The sequence below is a fragment of the Aptenodytes patagonicus genome, chromosome 5, assembly GCF_965638725.1.
Source record: "Aptenodytes patagonicus chromosome 5, bAptPat1.pri.cur, whole genome shotgun sequence".
NCBI lineage: Eukaryota > Metazoa > Chordata > Aves > Sphenisciformes > Spheniscidae > Aptenodytes > Aptenodytes patagonicus.
Genome location: NC_134953.1, coordinates 82521496 through 82541311, shown reverse-complemented (window position 1 = coordinate 82541311; position 19816 = coordinate 82521496). Strand labels below are relative to the sequence as shown.

General features: G+C 43.5%; 1 protein-coding gene across 3 annotated transcripts in view; it reads left to right on the top strand.

The window, feature by feature from the left end:
- Positions 1-1507: 1507 nt before the first annotated feature.
- NEK7 (NIMA related kinase 7) overlaps positions 1508-19816 on the top strand; it is a 77528-nt gene continuing 59219 nt past the window's right edge. For all 3 annotated transcript variants that reach the window (XR_012995358.1, XM_076337984.1, XM_076337982.1), the window contains exons 1-2: positions 1508-1652; positions 16379-16463. Coding sequence is in view for 2 of the 3 variants with exons in the window: in XM_076337984.1 (XP_076194099.1) it covers positions 16407-16463 (57 nt within the window). In the remaining variant the exon portion in view is untranslated. The remainder of the gene's footprint in view (positions 1653-16378; positions 16464-19816) is intronic.

Here is a 19816-nt window from a genome sequence, read left to right as displayed (position 1 = left end):
CGAAGAGGAAATGTGCAGAATGGTTAATAAATGTGTTAACACCAGAGAAATGAGAGCCAGCAAAAAATTAATTTCCTTGCGAACTTCGTTAAGACTTTGTATCACTGAATACTCTGCAGATTTCTCAAAGCTGAAAAGTTTGCCCCAGAAGCAGACAGTAGTGTTTTGTACAGAGGGGGGTGAACAGACTTTTCCCAGACACACCGGCCCATTTCCTATTTATTCTGCAAGAGACTTAAACCAAGTGTAACTTTACCCGTTACAAAAAAACCCCAAACCCAACCCTTACGAGAACTGAAATGAGACTTTGCTTTGGAAAAAATAAAGTACGCCTGGTTCAAGATAGTTTTAAATGAGTTTTCTCACTGGAATGCCACTGATCTGTCTTTTACAGAGGGTTTCCACACCTGAGGAATAAGCCATTTGATCACAATAAAATCCATAACCTTACTGGGGAAATTGTGGCCAGCTTTCATACTTTCTCCCCACCGTTGGTTCTGTGAGGTTAATTGCTTTTCCTCATCCTGAAGCAGGCTAAACTTTCAGGAACCTGAAAAATAGTGGTATTCTGGAATTCAGTATTTTTTATTTACGTAACCCCAGTGCTGTTGCAAAAGTAGAAGCTGGTGGGACAGGACTCATCGAGAGTCCGGCCTTTTTTGTTCCTGTCGCTTTTATTTCTCCAAGTATAGCAAAAAGGAGCTTGAGTCACTTCCAGCTGACCTACTCAGCCAATACCTAGTATCTCGCAGACCGAGCGTCACAATTCACGTACGCAATGAAGAGCACGTCGTTTGACACGCAGTGTTCTCCAAAGCAGGCTGGGCCAAAGCCCTGGACCAGTGCTGTCCGCTGAACGGCGGAGGAACCAGCCCCGGGTGTCCAGGGCCCCCAGCTCGTCCTTCTCCCGCTCCCGGACGCTTCTGGTCTCGCCGGGAGAGCGCTGCGCTTTCCGCGGCGCCCGCGTTACTGCCGCGCCCGCAGCGCCGGCGCGGGTGAAGGCCCCGCCGTGCGCGGTAGCACCCACACGCAGCAGAGGAACGGCCCCCGCCTCAGAACATTTACGGGCCAAGCGATTTTCGAACCGGCCGCGGAGGCAGCTGGCCGGCGCTCCCCGCCGCCGGACGCACGCTGGCCCTGCCGGCCAGCCGAGCCCTCGGCCGCAGCCCCGGCGCTCCGGGGCAGAGCCGTGCCCGGCAGCGCCCGTCACCCCGCGGGACGAGGCCGCCCGGCAGCGCGGGACGGATGGGCGGCGGGGTCCCGGCCGCCCGGCGGCGGACGGACACGTCCGCCGGCGCCCCGCTCCCTCTCGCGGCTCCCGGCGGGCCGCGGGCCCGGCGGGGAGGAGCCGCTGTCGCCGCCGGCGGACCCCCCCCGCTCCTCCGGCCGGGAGGGGGGCGGCGGTGCGAGGCGGGGCCCGGCGGCCGCCCCGCCTCCCTCCTCGGGGATGCCGGGATGTTTACGGGCCCGGCAGGAGCGGCAGGGGGCGGAGAGGAGGTCGGGGCCGCTGCGGGTGCCCGAGCCGCCCGCCCCGCCAGGCGCCCGCGGCCAGGTCCGGCCCGGCCCCGGGCCTGAGGCGCTGGAGAAGCCGGGGAGGAGAGGAGGCCGGTTCCGGGCCCCCGCGCCAGGAGAAGGCGGAGCCAGGCTTCCCGGTGAGCGGGGCGGCGGCGGAGCCGCCGGGTGGGCGGCGCGGGGCCGGGGCCGGGGCCGGCGCCTCGGCGGGGGTCCCGGTGGCCGCGCCCGGGGTCCCGGTGGCCGCACCCGCGCTCCTGGAGGCGCTCCCCCCGCCGCTCCGCGCGGGCGGCTGCCGGGGGTCCCGCCTCCCGCCTCCTCCCATTGGTCGCCGGGGCTCTCGCTCGCAGTGCCGTTGGGCGCGGCAGCTGCCGCTCCGCCCGCCGCAGGGGGAGGGAGCGGTGTGGGTCTGGAAGCGAGAAACTTTCTGCGCCGCGCTGAGGGGGCGGGATGGCGGCGGCCGGCCCTGGCGGGGCCGCGGCGGTGCCCGCGCATCGCGTGTGGGTGCCGCCACCTGCCCGGCGCCCCGCGGCCTGAGGGCAGGGCGGGCCGCTGGGGGGGCGCTGCGGTGGCGGCGGCTGTCGGGGAAGCGGCTCCCTGAGGGCCGCGGTGGCGGTTCGCCCCGCGGTGGCTGGCCCCGCTGCGGAGAACGGCCGCCTCCGTCGAGAGGCGGGCGGGCGGGGACCCTGCCCGGCGGTCGCCCGGCCCGGCCACCTCAGCGCGCCTCGGGCTGCTTGCGGCCTGGCTGCCGTGCCGCTCGCCGCGGCCCCCCGTGCCTCTGCCCCTGGCTGGGCTCTTCAGGTTAATACCGCAAGCGGAGCTTCTTTCCATGATGTTTTTCGTCGTTTCCAGCCGGTTTCCTCCAGGCTCCTCAGCCCTCCTCCCACCTGGGGGGGTGGCGTCGGGCGGATGCTCCCCGGGGCGGCTGAGGGGGACAGCCCGGTCTGGCGGGTTTCGCACAGCGCTGGCTAAAAACAGCGTCGTCACTGGGAGCCGCGGCCTTGCGGTAGCGAGTCGGGAGAGCCCTGTCCCAGGCGGGAACCCGCTGCCTCTGCCCCTCGCCCGCCCGCATCAGCCGCCTCGGGCTGAGGGGAGCCGCCGCGGCCCCGGCACCAGCAGCGCCCGGGGCAGGCAGGCGGGCAGAGGGGGGTGCCTGGCCGTGAGGGGCCCCTCCTGCAGGGGCCGGCGTTCCCTCGTCTCTGCTCTCGCCAGCCTCCCGTGGCTTCTGGGTTTGCCTTGCCTCGCTGCTTGGTGAGGCTCCCGGATGGTGGCAGCGCCAGTAGCTGCGAGGAGCTGAGGCCTAGTGGGAAACGCTGGAAGTGAGGCATCCTCCATCTGTTGGGGTATTCCGCCTCCCCCCCCCAGTGCTCCTCCGTTTGCCTTACGTAGCACCTGATCTCGGTTATACTCATACCGGCCCTGAATTCCACTTTGTGTCCCTGCAAACTGTGCCTGCTTGGCTTTAGGAATCAGAAATTCAGAATATTGTTCTTTGGGCAGACGGTGTTTCGGTTTGCTTTGCGTTTCGTAAGGAGCATCGCTTCGTGAATGGTAAAACTACTTTGGATGTTAAACCTACTTCTGATAAAAGATGGTGAGGTGTGTGTGCATCAAATCACACGAATACTTGATTCTTGATACTGGAAAAAACTTATTTCTTAAATTTTTTCACTTCTTGCACTGACTGGTAAACTTTTCTTTTGTCACCTTTGAGGTGATAGCACCGTTTCCTCAGATTGCAATGGCAGCATCACTTCTAAGGAAAGGTCACACACGCGTAGTAATTTTGCTGAATGTACTGGATATATTTCCTGTATAAAGCTGTGTTAAAGTTGAGATGCAGAAATTACAGTGAATGATATGTTAATCTGTAAGGTAGACACTTTGGATGATTAGGTGTCAAGTGGATATTTGCAGCTCCGCTAAATGGGGAAGAATGAAGTTTAAAAATATTTTACTTTCAGGTCAATCTAGGAGACAATTCAGTGTTACAGTGCTGTAGAAATGTCTGTATTTGAAATTTTGGACTCAGGCTGTCTTGAGAGGGATAAGTCATTAGTTCACGGGCTATGAAAAACTTAGGCAGAGGAAGGAAAACTGTTCTGTATTGTGGAAGGACGGAAACTTACAGTCAATGTCCAACAGCTTTAAAGTAAGAACTTGGAGCACTCCAGGTTTGTTTGTTTTTTTTTTTTTTTCCTTTTTGATACTGGAAGAAAGAACATATTAAGAACACTTGTTCTTTAATTTCAAAACATGAAGATATTATATTTATAAATATCTGATGTTTGGGTAGATGACTTCTCAAAGCACACATAGAGATTCTCACTGTAAGGGTGGAGATACTGCCTTTATCATAGATATCTTGTATTCAACATACCAATTAGTCATTGGAGTAAAACAGTAATTTGAGAACAAATCAAGGAATATTAGCCAACTAAAAATCTCTTTTGATTGGCTTATCACAGTGTCTTCCAGGGTCTACAAGAATTAGACAAGTGGAATCTCATCCCCACCATAGAAACTTCTTTCCAAAGAAGAGAAAAATCTAACATTTTAGAGTTCACCTGAAGGAAGGCCTGCGAGCATATGAGAAACGCAAATGAAAAATAGAGTACAAGAAGTCAGTTGCTCATTTTATGGTGTGACATCTTCTGAATTGTAAGATAGAGCCATATAGCCCACCCATACCTTTCTTTTTTGTGCAACAAAGTCAAGCTCAGTTGCACAAAACATAGCCAGTCCAGTATATTTGCCCACAGAGACAATTTGGTGAGGCGTTGTTCATGCATGCAAAAACCCCCCATGTTTAATAAACTTAGTACAATATCCTGCATTTACACTAGCCCTACGTTCAGCTGTATTGCCATCAACGCCTTGTTGCCTTCTGAAGTTTGACATTGTTCCAAACATCTGTGCTGAATGGATGAGTTCACGTTACCTTGAAAAGTCTCCTGGGAAAAGTCAAACTGCAATAACTTCTTCTCTACCTCCAAGGGAATTTTTTTGATTATTTGGGGCTTATCCAAAAATCCCTCCTGATTCCTGAGGAGTAGTGCTTAGGAATGGTGGGGGTGGGGATTATCTTGTGCAGGTTAACTCCTATGACTATCCATAGTATTAACTGACTAATTTCCAGAAAATTTGTTCGGTTTAGCTACATTCCACGTGCTTTGCAACAGGGATGAAAATAACTGACCGAAATACCAAAGTGGTGATAAGGGCAGCCCTTAGAGCACTGATTTGCTGTATTTATTGCCACTTGACCCCCCCCCGGCCACACGGGATGGAACTCAGCCCTGGAGTGAAGTACAACATCACTACCTGTTTCCTTTTTAGTAGGTATTAAAAGGATTCTTCCTGTCAGGTTAGGTAAAAAAGCTGAAGAGAAGCAATGCTATTAAAATGAGTTGCTTCTCTGGTGAAGATAATCCCGTGCGTTTGTCCCTGGCATGTGAAACATAACTGTGATTCAGTCGTGATTTCTGTAGCTATAGGAAAATATGCAGTGTATTTCAAGTGTCGTTATTCCCTGTTGGGCAGACAGAACACATGCTTATGTAAGGGAATTTGTTACAAAATTTTAAATAAGGCATTAAAAAGAAGAATTTGTAAGAAAATACTAAAAAATTATGTTAAAACCTGATTGCATGTAGTTAATCTTGTGATATTAGTGACTTCTCGCTGTTGATTATAGGTGACAAAGTAAATAGACTATGCGCATCGTCTGGCATTTGGGAGTTTGCATTCAAGCCTCTTTGCTTTAATCTGCTTGGAATGTTTTATAACAAAGTTATTGCTGTCTTATTTAATAGTTAGATCTGTGTTGGACCAGATTAATTACTTTACAATGTCATAAAAGTACATGTAGAGCTTGTAGATTAGATCCTTGCTGAAATCTTGGGGAGAGGTTTGAGTTAGGTGCTGCGAAGTGTTGATGAACCAGTCTTTTTCAGTTCATTTTAATCTTCTGCTGTCTGTTTAAAGTTTACAAAATTATTGATTCCTTGAAAGCTGGAAGGCAAAAATACCACAGGTGAACTTAAAGTTAATTCTAAAATAAGTAAAACCTTGTGGTGGGAAAATGCATAGCATTCTGTCCTGTAGAGGCCCTTCTTCTGTACCCTTTTTGTCCTCATCTGAGAGCAGATCCAAAAAAGGAGTTGTCTTTGCAGCAGTGAACTTCCAGTACTTGCCCTGATTGAAATCCAGAACTGTGTGTTAGGTACGTGGGCTGCTTGTGAAGTTCGTGGAGATAAGTAGGACTTCAGAAGAGGAGCAGCAAGCAGCCTGCAAACAGAGCAGTTAATGTATGGCTCATTGTTGAGGATACTCCAAAACCAGGAATGGATCTTGCATGTTTTAGCCAGTGGTGTTTTAATGTAAAACACAGAAACAGCTGTGAACTTGAGTGTTGGCCTGCTTCTGAAGTGAGTGTGCTGGCTGCTAGCTGCTTTGCTTCTGGACCCAGGGATCCTGCATTACTCGCTACTGTCATGCATGGTTTCAGGATTCAAAGGTAATGCTACTCAGAGGATCATAGAAAGCCTGTTAAATATGGCTGGCATTTCTTTTCTGATTCTGTATAGTGTTTCACTCATTTAATCATCTTTGGGGTAGCACAGGTTTTAAACTATATACTACAGATATATTTTATTCAGCTTGTGAATGTGCATCTAACACCTGCGGTATGATATCACAAGGTGTTGTCTTGCACTGGTTTCTAAGATATTTAGACATTTTGTTAAGGGCTATGTGGGATTTATTGTTAAACGTGTTCTGCTTCACCTGTAGCAATGTGGATGTTATCAGCCATGGTTGTGGCACAGTTGTATGCAGCCAGCCTTCCAAACTGGGTGTGTTTGCCCTGTGCCTAGCAATAACGGGTTTATCTGACAATGCTTCTAGCCTTTTAATTTATCCTGCATCTTTTTTAACTCCTGTGTGAAGCTCAGCTGTTTACACTTTTAGTAAATCTCTTCAGCATCTCTTTATGAATAGTTTATTTTTACAGATGCATTTAAAACCATCCCTTCATTAGGGAAAGGTCTCCTCTTCTCCCTCTCTGCGTACTGGAGTTGCGAGGTTTTGGGGTTGCAAGTGTTTCCAAATCATGTCTTAGCTTCCTTTCTCTGAAGATCTTTGCTTCCCCCCCCACCCAGTTTGACTTGTTACCCTGATTTATTCTCCTTCCATTTATTTTGTTTCCTATTTCTACTTTCCTGTACAGTATTTTGTTGACAAAACTCTTGGCTTGGTGTTGAATAAATTGCCTTCTCTCTATGCTGGCTCTTGCCTTCCTGTTATAGCTATTTTGAGTTAGTATCCCTACCTAAGGATGAAGTAAAATGAAATCTGGTGAGCTAATGTACTAGTGCGCTGTTGCCAAAGGGAGTTGTTCTGTTCATAGAATCATTGAGGTTGGAAAAGACCTCTAAGATCATTGAGTCCAACCGTCAACCCAACACCACCACCCACTAAACCATGTCCCTAAGTGCCTCATCTACTCGTCTTTTAAATACTTCCAGGGATGGTGACTCAACCACTCCCCTGGGCAGCCTGTTCCAATGTTTCACCACTCTTTCAGTAAAGAAATTTTTCCTCACATCCAATCTAAACCTCCCCTGGCGCAACTTGAGGCTGTTTCCTCCCATCCTATCGCCTGTTACTTGGGAGAAGAGACCGACCCCCACCTCGCTACAACCTCCTTTCAGGTGGTTGTAGAGAGCGATGAGGTCTCCCCTCAGCCTCCTTTTCTCCAGGCTAAAAAAAGGCTGTTTCTTCTACAACCCCTTTCCTATGCCTCCCATCTTTGAACTTCCCCTACTGACTTTTTCTCTGGCCTTCAGCAGACTCCCATATGCATTGATTCAGCTCACTGCTTGCAGAACATAAACCCAGCTGCATTAGGGAATTAAATCAGATGAGCAAAAGGTCCAAAGAGTTCAAGATGGCTGCGCAGGAACATGTGGCAGAGAAAGGGAGAGAAAGCAAGACCTTTGGTGTCAGTGAGCTATTAGATTGGCTTGTATAATTTCACGTTAGAGATGTAATTTGACAATAGATTTAACCGATCTAAGTTCGGGCTGCTCTACCCCCAGCTGTGTCTTCCCCTCTATCTGTTGCCATCACAGTTCTGTCCTTGTCTCAGCAATGGAATGAAGTGACTTTTTGTCAAGGTTAGTTTTCAGCTAGTTTCAGTTACCTTACCGGGAGTCTGGGTAGCCACAGGAACCTCACTGGAAGGAAGAGGGTCTGGAAGGTATGGCTGAAGGCAGGCGAAGCAGCAGCATCACATAATTAGTTCATGCTGTCTTAGAACCGCATCCCTACAGAGGCAGCAGCACAACAGTGTGATGTGGGCTGAGGGATTTTTCTTGATAGTGTCGTGGTTAGATATGATACTTCATTCCCTGCAAAACTTTTCACTGTGACGTGATTGTGATCCGCCTATGTCCTTTATAACTGGCTATTCGGTATGAAGAAATGGGTTATCAAATTTCTTTCCAGGTGAATAGAAGTTAAATGAAAATGTAGAAGCCTGTTACCCGAGCAGTTTCAGTTTCTGTTTCTTCTTCACTTCCTATGAAATAACAAATAAATGGTTCAAAAAAGGGCAAGTCAGTGTATGTGCAACCCTTTGGGAGCACCTTGTGAGATAAACAGTCTACTTGAGTGACATAATTGAAATGGAGAGGGAGAAGTAAACAAAATATAACTTCTTAAATTGTGCAAATGAATGAAGAGGAAGGGAAGCGGACTTCTGAAGCAGAAGAGCTTGGACTTCCATCTTCTAGTCAGACAGCACTGACAGAGAGCGAAGTCTTAGTAGTTGGGGAATGGCAGTGACTGGCATGTTTGTTTTCAGGGTTGGAATGAAAACATGCCTGAAAAATCCGGACGAATGGATGAGAAAATTGCGTATGAACTCTTAGTGTATCCCCTTACTTTTTTGTAAGTAGGTTTTATTTGTGTATGGTTACTTCTGCTCTTGCTAAAACCAACTCTTAACCCACTCTTAACCCAGCTTAACTATCTGTGTGTTTTTTGGCTTCTTTGACTGGACCACCCATACGTAGGGAATTTGGACGTAAGTTTGTTGAAAAATTCAGTATTAGTTATTTCCATATAGATAGACGATAGCTACTTGTAGATTAACAAGTATGGAGACTTTGTATTGTCCACGTTCAAGGCTGTCCCTACAGAGGAGTGGAATGTCCTGCCGTCCCATGGGGAGTATTGGTCTGGTAGTGTATTAAAAACTTAAAGGCTTTTAGAAGCTGTTTTTAAAATTAAGGCTAATCCTACTGCTGTATATGCATCTATATATTCAATCACTTTCAGTGCTTTAAAAGCTGCAAATACAACTTTTCTCTGATGTGGATGCTTCTGCAGAGAATTTCACAAATGAGTATGCATTTTTCACATTTTAGAAGACTTTTTTTTTTAATACAATGTGAAGCAAATATTTCATTTTTACCACTGTCAGCTAATAGTAAATATTCTGTGTGTACACACATGCAGGTATATATGCATAGTCTATGAATATGAATAGACACATTATAAATATGCACACATATATATACTGTTATGCGCATATAAATATAATGTGTGCATATATATGTATGTGTACTAATTGGGATAAATGACGTATTTTACTGTGCTAATGATTAACTTGGTCTTCCAGTCTTGAGTTTGCTTTATCCCTTGCCAATTAAGGTCTTGATTGTCTTGGCAGAGGTCAAGTGAGTGTCAGCTTAAATGCATTTTGCTTTATTAATACATACATAATAACTTAGCTATTCACGGAGTGAGAAAAATAAACTGGTGTGGTAATTATTTGGCATATATCAATATTTGTTCATTGAATGAATGAGTAGTTTAAATAATCAGCAACATTGCAGTACACTATAAATTAAATAACTCACTAATATTTTGACAACGTTATATCGTGGATTGTATGTTTCTTGTAATTTGTGATTAGACAGCAGACTGATAAAAAGTTTAGTATTTTTGAGAAATAAACAATGTGGGCTGGGCAGGAGCATGACCAGTCACAGATCATGATGGTTAATGGAAAGGCATTGATTGGCTATTATTTTTAAATATTTAAAGTGTTTCAGCATTATTTTGTCACTTCTAATGCTGCCCTTAAGCTGAGTGTGTAACTTTATGAATGGACGGCATAGTAATGTGGATGTCTTTAACCAGATTTCTTTTTAATGGTCTGTGTTAGTCAGGAATAATTTACTGAAAAGACACTATGTATGTCCTGTGCTGTCATTCCTGCTATTTGGCAATTTGTTTTTTCCAGGTAGAATCTCTTGCTGCTTGTGTTAAATATACCCATGTTAAATACTGAGTTTGGAATGCTGGTGGTATAAAGGTGGATGAATAACTTCTTGAAATGTATTTTAGCACTTAAACTACAACCCAGTTGAGTTTCATCTTTCCAGTTGCGTTCTGGTGGGGGGGGAAAACTGCAGCAAACCTCCATGTGAAGTAAGAGAGTGGAGTTTTAGGTAAACTGCTGGGGGTGTTGGTTTTCTTGTGCTTTTTGGAGATGCTGAGGCACAGGAAGTGTATAAAGGCTTTGGACATGTCAGTGTTCTGAGAGCTGCTTTTGGGGTACCGTATGTGGGCTTTTGTTTTCTAAGTATTTCCCGGTCTTTAGGAATGCACTAAAAATATCTGTGAAACTGAAGTGACTTTCACTTTGCAAGTAAAATGTTTCTATTATGACATCAAAACTTATGTGTTTCTCCTGTTTAATGGTTTATGCAGAGCACCAGGAAAAAATTAAATTTTAATGTTAAAGAATTACGATAGATTTAGATTCCAAGTTGGTTTGCTTTATTGGACATGACTTCTGACTTCCCATTTCTTTGGAAAACTCATAACTGTGCTGTCATTTAATGTAACGTGAACAATAAATTCGGGGTGCTCGGTTTACAGCTGCTGCTATTTGCTTGCTTCATCCGGGATCCTTCCCGTGTGCATCTTGAGCCCCTGCTTTTGAAATTACTTTGGAAATTTGTAAACTGCAACGAGCACCCTGGATGCCAGCGTTGAGTGGGTGCTGAAGAGGGTTGATCGGTGTTGGTGACCTGACAAAGTGCGGGCCAGGCTTGACCAGCAAGCCAGTTCCCTCCAAATGGCCAACCTTTTGCCTTGAAGAGGTAAAGAATGACTGTTAAGGCAGTATGTTTTATAAACCAGTAGGATGGCTGTTTCTTAACCTGCTTGCGTCAAGCTCAAGGGCTAAGCTGTTATTGCTGGGTCTAAAGTTTGTCTCCTCCCAAAAGGTACGTGGCTTTGATCTGGGAGTTGAGAGGTGCAGTTATGTCAACGTGGCTCTCCAGGTGATGGAGAGCAGAGCTGGAATCGGACTGGCAGGCTTGGGCTCCCTGGCATAAACTGCTGGGATTAACACCGGTGTGGTGGGTTGGGTAATTGTGTTTTGGGTATTCAGTAAGGCATTTAGAAATCTAAACCCTTTTTCCAGAGCACAGTTTGTTTTAGTTTCAACCAGGGTGACTATTTGAATGTTCTACCTAGGTTTAAATTGTGCTTTTGGGTAGCTGAGAGTCAACGCGTGATATAAGCAAATGGGAATACTCCTTTAGCCTGTATGCTTATATGGAAACTAGTATTAATATATGGGTGTATTTTTTTTTCTCAGCTGAGGATGGTCCTTATCTTTGAATTTAGTTAGTAAACATAGTTGAAAAGTTTAGGGATCTAAAAATTGTCATTTTAAATCCATGTTAGATACTGAAGAATCTAACTTGACACCAAAAAGTAAGGAGTATGTAGGGCCTCAGCTCTAACCTAACTAAAATAATGGCTATAGCAAAAACTAAAAATAGTTTTTATTAATTGATGCCTTAATTGATGGTGCAATCCAGAAGTAAACATAGTACGTTCTGTCCTTTGTGAACAGCAGCTAAAGTGACCATGTGCCTGGTCAGCACATTGTGAATGAATGCAACTTCATGTTCCTCTGTGTTAGCAATTATGTGTAGTTACATCTATATTCTGCAGTTCATCTATATTCTGACTCAAGTCAGAAGGATTGCAAGTTTTTCCCAGGTATCTTTTTTTTTTTTTCTTTTAAAAATGTTATTTTAAAATACATTCCAGTGAAAGGTCAGTGATGAGCTCTGGTTCCTGTTCAGGAGTGGGTCCTCTGCTCCGATTTCCCTAACAGAGTTGTGGGTAGTCCCACCTCTCCTCTAACAGGCTGGTGGAAACCACCTGGAAGGCTGAGTGCTGACTGTGGGACATGAGCTTCTGTTGGGGTGTAGGAATGCACCCTTGCTTTTTGGGCTACTTTGTGTCTTTGCACGATCTTTAGATGCATGGGCAGATACTTGAGAGCTTTGGAGGTGGCCACTAAGGAAGTGAATAAGGACAGCGAGGCCCGTGTCTGAAGAAAGGAAAAGGTGTTCTACCCAGTTCAGGCAGTTGCAGTGTGATAGTCTAACTTACTGGTGAGGACTCAACTCCCTTCTGCTGTATGGTGGGCTCGGTGCATGGAGTAAATAGTGTCTATTACGGGAGTTGCTATGCAATTGCAATTTCAAATGAAAAATTGGTCATGTTGTCTGTATCCCCAGGTACTTCATCCTGCATCCTTTATGTGTAGGTGCCACCTACTGTTTTGATCAACTGAAAAAGACAAAGAATTTAAAGCATTAGTAGTTAACCAAAAGTCTTCTCATTCCTGCAAAGTATTAGTAACCATAATTGAAGTATAAGATTTACTGTATATGCTTGCGTTCCTGTGATCACAGTTGTGTACAGTTTGGTCTAAATCCCAATGATTTTCATCTTCAAAATGATGAAAGTCATCTTTGCAAGATAAATGATTCAGAGAGTCTTTCATTGTTCCTATCTTTGCAAGTGGTATGGTGAAGGCAAGGAGTCCTTTCCTCCTACATGATCAGTGTGAGAGCGTTTACAAACGTTAGTTGTGTTTGGCACTTTGGAAGTTTTGGGTGGTGGTGGTATAGCTGGCTTGCCTCTTGCTTCGTCTGTTGTCTGTTTTCCATGAACCAATTTATATCATGGTGATGGATTTGCAGAAGGTGGTCATTGTATTGCTTGTTTAAAGAGGTGATAGACATGTCACATTTAAATGTGTTTTGTATTCGCTTTTCAATTTTAAACAAGCAATGACTCTTTGACAGTATTTTTAGTGTCTTTTCACCATAAATTAGAACTTGAAGACCATCTTTGGAAGAGTAATAATTATTGCCTCAATTTAAATTTAATGATGATAAATATTATACCACTATGTTTTGACCTCTGGAGTTTATTATCAAGGTGAAAGGCATGCCTCACTGTGAAAACAGTCTTCAAGCAGCAAAATCTAATTCTTGCTTATGTTGACAAACAGTACAAAAGATTCATTTTGCATCCTTGGCATTTTGTATGATCAAAATGCCAAATTACTCTAAAATGTGAATCTATCGTGCAGTCTTCAAAGACAAAAACAAGTTAAGAAAATAAAAGAACTTCCATATATGGACAGAAAATACCAATATTTGTCGTTCCTCTGCAAAAGCAACAAAAAATCCACAAGCTAATAAATCTTCCATGCTTCCTGTGGTAGAACATATTTGTTACCTCTTTAATTTGCTTGCTTTTATTATAAAAACAAGCCACAGAGGGCAGAGCCATTGGCAGTGGTAATGATATGACTTCTCCCCTTTCTACTCTCCCTAAATTAAAGAGACACAAATTTCCAAATGCTTCTAGTCAGTGCCTCTGACCATGCAGACAAGATGAGTGGGTTGTATAGTTCCTGAATCAACATACATCATCTAAACATTTCAGCATAGACTTCATTAATCTTGGATAAATGTCTGCAATAGAGGATAAAGAGTTTTGTATTTACTTCTTTTCCCTGGGGATTTTGAAACAAGTGTTTGACCCATAGGAATTATCTATTGGTGCATTACGCGGTCAACAGTCTTCAATATGTGAACATATTAGTAAAACACACTGCAAAACTTTCAGTAGAAATATTGACACTATCGAAAAGATTAGAGTTCTTATAAAGGCTCTTCGAAACAGCACTTAAGAAAGGAATTCTTGGCAGTGATAGAAAGACCTCTACAGCAAGAACTTAGCAGAAGATTCCTTAAGATTGACATGCATTCCTCCCCCAGAATTTGTCACAACTGCATAAACCTCTGTGAATCTAACTAGAGAACTTGGGTGCAGTTTTGTGACAATGGTTTAATTTTCAATTTAATTTAATAATTCAATTTAATTTGTTGTGTTACGATTTCTTGCCTTGGTGGGGAGGTTGTATGGGAGATGTAGAACTTGTAAGAAGTGTCAATATTGGTGTCCTAGGGCTGGCTAAAGATTGCCTAGCCTGTGGTGTGCAGCATGTATCCGCCAGCTGTTTCCCCCTTTCTCACCACGCTCATTCTGACAGTCTTAGAAATCTTTGCAATTCCTCCTCTTCTCTGCCTCTCACCTCGGTTTGATAATTGATCCCCCCCCGCCCTTGACCTGCCTGAAATTTCTTTTTTGGATCTCTTATCTTTGGATTAATTACAGCTAATACTCAGACAAAACAACAGAAAGTCCCAAACTGTATGCTTTATACAGGAGTACTAAGGATAGGAAGGCAAAGCTGTTGGGGCCTTTAGTCGCTCTGGAGGTTGGCTGTGGTTTGGTGTTACGAGTAGCTAATGGTACTGGAACGGCATGGGTTGACTGCTTTAAACGGGGGAGTGAAAGCAGATTGCTAATGACTTGTTTTGCGTATCCAATCCACTGTTTAGTACACTAGGGCAGTATATTGAGAAGCTTTGCAAAGCTGCTTGTGATTATTTTGTCTATTAGTAATGTTATCAAAATGATGCTGTAAGAGTGACAACAGTACTGTGAACACAAGCTATTTGTTAGTTTCTTAAATATTTTGCAGTGGGCTTTGAAAAACATTTCTAAGGTTTGCTGCTTTCTGTTGAGAGTTATTTCTAATGTTTTTAATATTCTCGAAAGAAATTACTGGGAAGATTTATTTTGTGTTTTAACAGATAGTAGTAGATTGTATGCTTTCATGCTGAACTTAAATGCTATTTGAGAAATCTTTACGTACTCATTCTAAAGAAAGGTTTGAAACATAAGTAGCTCTGTGTGTAGAAGGACATGTTTGCAGTATTTGAAGTATATAGATTTATCAGAATAAATTTATCATAGGAAATAGCCTAATCTTTAAGAGGTATCAGAAAAGTGTTTTATGTTGTCCTGGTTTCGGCAGGGATAGAGTTAATTTCCTTTCTAGTAGCTGGTACAGTGTTTTGGATTTAGGATGAGAACAAAGTTGATAACACACCGATGTTTTAGTTGTTGCTAGGTAATGCTTACACTAGTCAAGGACTTCTTAGTTTTCCATGCTCTACTGACTGAGAAGGCTGCAGGTGCACAAGAAGCTGGGAGGGGGCACAGCCAAACTGGCCAGAGGGACATTCCATACCATGGGACGTCATGCTCAGTACATAAACTGGGGAAAGCTGGCCGGGGGGGCCGCTGCTCGGGGACTGGCTGGGCATCGGTCGGCGGGTGGTGAGCAATTGTACTGTGCATCACTTGTTTTGTGTATTATTATTATTATTATTATTATTATATTTCAATTATTAAACTGTTTTTATCTCAACCCACGAGTTTTTCTAACTTGTGCTCTTCCAATTCTCTCCCCATCCCACCGGGTGGGGGGCAGTGAGCTGCGTGGTGCTTAGTTGCCGACTGAGATTAAACCACGACATATGTCAAACCACCTCTAGAACTTTTGGGATTTGGAGCAGGAAATAAGAAAATAAATAAATAAAAAACAAATTGAAAAGCAAGAATAGTTTTCCAGTCAGACACATGACTCTTGTTCCTCTGAAGGCCTTGGCAGGTTTGACCGGGTAATAGGCAGAGACACTTTGTGTGATGAAAGAGTTGTTCAGGGCTTGCCTCTTACGTGTATAAAAGTTTATTTCATTGTTTGCATTCGAAGCTGCCAGTGAACTTTCTGTTGTTTTCATCTGAACAGAGATGGCCCTCATAGGCACCAATAAAACTGGGTGCTGCACCTGCTCCCCCTCAACAAAATGTCTTGTAGCCTAAGAAAGGATTCGCTTAGCTGAGAAAAAAGCCTCTTGAGCATTTGCAATTTTGTCTCTCCTGTTCTTCCTAATAATGATTCTGCACATTTTGCAGCTGTTATTATTGGTCAAAGCCTTGTGTCTCTATCTTGGGAACTTGGCAGGCATCTTTCATCCCATTTTATTGATGAGATATGAGAGGTTCATAGTTGGGAATAGAGGCTGTGCTCCTAATATGGTATCTCAAAGCCCTCTTAGCTAGCTTGTCAGAATGTAATGAGTGTACATGTTTAGCTTTTTTCTATTTAAATGGAACTATTCTTGCATACTCCCTAAAATCTACAGATAAATTAATGCAGCAGTCATAACTCTTTTGCTGATCTGCTATTTCCCATGCTGCCCATAGGTCTAAGGTACTGGCCAGCAGACACCTACGTATTAAAACAAGTGGTTGTGCCTCTGAAGAATAATGGGGTGATGCAGCTTTTATCAGACAGAGCCATTTGTCTGGCTCAAGTAGTTTAATGCACATCTTTTAATAATAAGTTCAGATGTGTATAGTGATTTATTTCATTTTTATAGAACAGCTAAACATAAGAAAACTTCCTTCCTAAAACAGTGTAGGGCTGGAATAGTTAAATGTTATAAACTCAAGCATGCGAATGAGAAAATTAATTCTTCAGTTCTTCTGCTGATGTTCATTGATCATAAATACAGATTGAATTACAGTGTAATGACTCTGTTTCTCTTTTCAGGACATAAGGGACGCTTTTACGTGATAGAATGGATGAACAGTCACAAGGCATGCAGGGGCCTACTGCTCCACCATTTCAGCCACAGGTACTTTTTTTTTTAAGAGTTACTCAAGAGTGGATGCTATCATTTCTTAAATAGAAAAAGTGAGAAATTAGAAAACATTATTTCTTGTGGGGACAAAGAAGCTGTAAGCAGATAGAGTGTATTCTGGTGATCTTGAAATTAATTGAATATCAGTCCTATATTTCATAGAAGTAACTACTTTTCATTTCTGCCTCCTACTGCTTCACCAACTTTGAGGGGCTGGAGTTGGAGTGGGAGTAGGAAGCAAAGATGAAGGCAGTTGTTTTCCTGAGAAATGGTGAGCTGTTAAACACTATATGTTTCAAAATTGTATTAGAATTACTATATTTATTTCAGACTGTTACCTTCAACGTTCTCTTATACCTCCTGACAGTGATACTATATGAATTAGGGCCATTACCTGTTGAAACCAGGCAAGAGAAATTCCCAGTAGCTGTAGTTCTGTTAGAAAGAAGATGCGTAAGAAATTTAATCTTTGGATACGTGTTGATGGTGTGAAACAAAGGATAAAGATTATCTGATAAGAGATAATATTGGGATATTGGTTTTTGACATTTTTAGGAGGTAATTCTTCAAAGGGAGTGCAAGAGCCTGTAGAGGAATACCCTAAAAATATTTACTGTGGTGACCATTCCAAAGTAAAAGCTGGACAGTTCTTTACAAAGCTGAAACCTAAATTTTGTAATTTTCTTGTTATCAGCGTAGGTGATAGGGCAATTTGTGCTCTTTATTTTACAAAAACTAAGGTGAATTCTAGCTTGTGAAATTTAGTAAATTTACAATAACTGGCTTTCATTAGCTCCAGTGTTTTTATTATAGCATTGTGATAACAAAATCTGGATTTAATAGCACTTATACCAATGTGTTTATACCAATGCACAACAGTTAGAAATTTAAGACGAATGTATAGCTGTGCATACAGATATTTTGAGAAAATACATTTGTAATTTCAAAACAAAAAAACACCTTAAAATTCATTTTATGCATATCATAAAGGGTCCCCATTATTATTACAGGTTGTTTTTTTTCTTTCCTGACTAAAGAGAAAATAGAACACAGCTGATTAAGGTTTCTGTATTTCTGGGAAACCTTCCTATGTTTTCTGTTTGACTACAAACAGGTTTCATATTTCCTTGTCTGTCTTCTGAGTATTTGAATACCTGTTTCTGATTCACAGAATCAACTTTTTGAGGACTGGTTCAATTTTTAGGAATGTTGCTCTAACCTACAAACTCAGTTTATGAATCCATACTAGTAAAATATGCTTCTAGTTTTTCTGTTCCAAGTAACATGGCTCATCTACAGGTATCCAATTTCCTCTGTGGTGAACTAAGGACAGACCTAAAAACAATACTGCTGTAATCAACTAGGCATTTTCTACAAAAGAAGAAACTAATGTTTATTCTCAGCTTTGGTTAACTGTCAAGCATTTTCATAATCTGTGTCTCATTATTCTTTTTCAAAATCAATTACTGTGTAAACTGCACTAAGCATGATTTTTGTGATTTGATTTTTCTTGAGATGAAAGGTTTTGGGTTGTAGATGTGAGCTGGACCTGCATCAGAATATTGACTGTTTTGCATTTCAAGGGATAAAGAGTGAACAGGAGCAAACATGCTCTGATAGTCATATTGCCAGAGTAATACTAAAATAGTCATTCAGTGGCATTCTTGTCCTGTTAATCCAGATTGTTTTTCCTGTGAGCCAGGTACATGCTTTAATTCTTATGGAGCTGCTAATGGAGTGCACTTATGGTGAAAGCTGGTAATGAAAAGAAGTTACTGTACTAATTGCTGATACATTTAGGAGAAACAAGAGCTAGAATTGAAAATACAGCAGGTTATGAGCAATAGGTGAGGTAATGATTTATGAAGAATTGTGTGTCAGGTTTTGATAAACCTGTGAATCTCTTCTAATTTTCTTGGTCATTATATTGTGTCAATATATGCTCCTATTCATAGCAAATTAAATTATCCTGATCGCTGAAATTTGTTGATGAGGAGCATGAGAATATTTAGCCAAACAATATACTGGCTTAGTCCCAATTAGTTTGAAAACACTATTTCACAAAATCACAGAACAGTTGAGGTTGGAAGGAAACTCTGGAGGTCATCAGCCCTCCTGCTCAAGCAGGGTCTCCTAGAGCAGGTTTCCCAGGACCATGTCCAGACTGCTTTTGAGTGTCTCCAAGGAGGGAGACTCCACAACCTCCCTGGGTAACCGGTGCCAGTGCTCAGTCACCTCCACAGTAAAAATGTGTTTCCTGATGTTCAGACGAACCCTCCTGTGTTTTAGTCTGTGCCCATTGCCTCTTGTCCTGTCACTGGGCACCACTGAAGAGAGCCTGGCTCTGTCTTTTAACACCCTCCCTTCAGGTATTTGTACACATTGATGAGATCCCCCCTGAACCTTCTCTTCTCTAGGCTGGATGTTCCCAGCTCCCTCAGCCTTTCCTCATATGAGAGACGCTCCAGTGCCCTGATCAGTAGTGGCTCTTTGCTGGACTCTTTCCAGTATGTCTATGTATGGGTGGCCCAGAACTGGACACAGCACTCCAGGCATGGCCTCACTAGTGCTGAGTAGAGGGGAAGGATCACCTCCTTCCATCTGCTGGCAACATTCCTCCTAATGCAGCCCAGGACACCGTTCGCCTTCTTTGCTGCAAGGGCACGTTACTGGCCCGTGTTCAACTTGGTGTCCACCAGGACCCCCAGGGTCTGGCCTGTAAAGCTGTTTTCTAGCAGGTCAGCGCCGAGATGTACTGGTGCTTGGGGTTATTGCTGCCTAGGTGCAGGGCTTTGCACTTCCCTGTGTTGAACCGCATGAGGTTCCCGTCAGCCCATTTCTCCAGCGTGTCGAGGTCCCTCTGGATGGCAGCATCACCTTCTGGCGCATCAGCCATTCCTCCGAGTTTTGTGTCATCAGCAAACTTGCTGAGGGTGCACTTTGCCCTATCATCCAGATCATTAATGAAGATGTTGAGCAGGATTGGACCCAGTATTGACCCCTGAAGTATGCTGCTAGTTACTGGCCTCCAACTAGACTTCGTGCCATTAGAAGCTCATTTCCTATTTGGAATTAAGTGCCTGAAATCTCTGTCGTAGTCTATTATCTACAAAGTTAAAACACTGTACTTCATTACATCACAAGGATATTTTGAAAGTGCAGATATCGAAGTACTCCCAAACCTCTTACATACTGTAAAAAGGATTGTGCAAGAAGGTAGGAAAATATGGATTAGTAGTCTGATACAGTAGACTTCAAATTCTAGAATTTCCTCATGAGCAGAATGGGAGCTTTTTAGCATCTGAAGAGAGGAAAAACAATTCTGTTACTAGACCTGGTAAACCAAA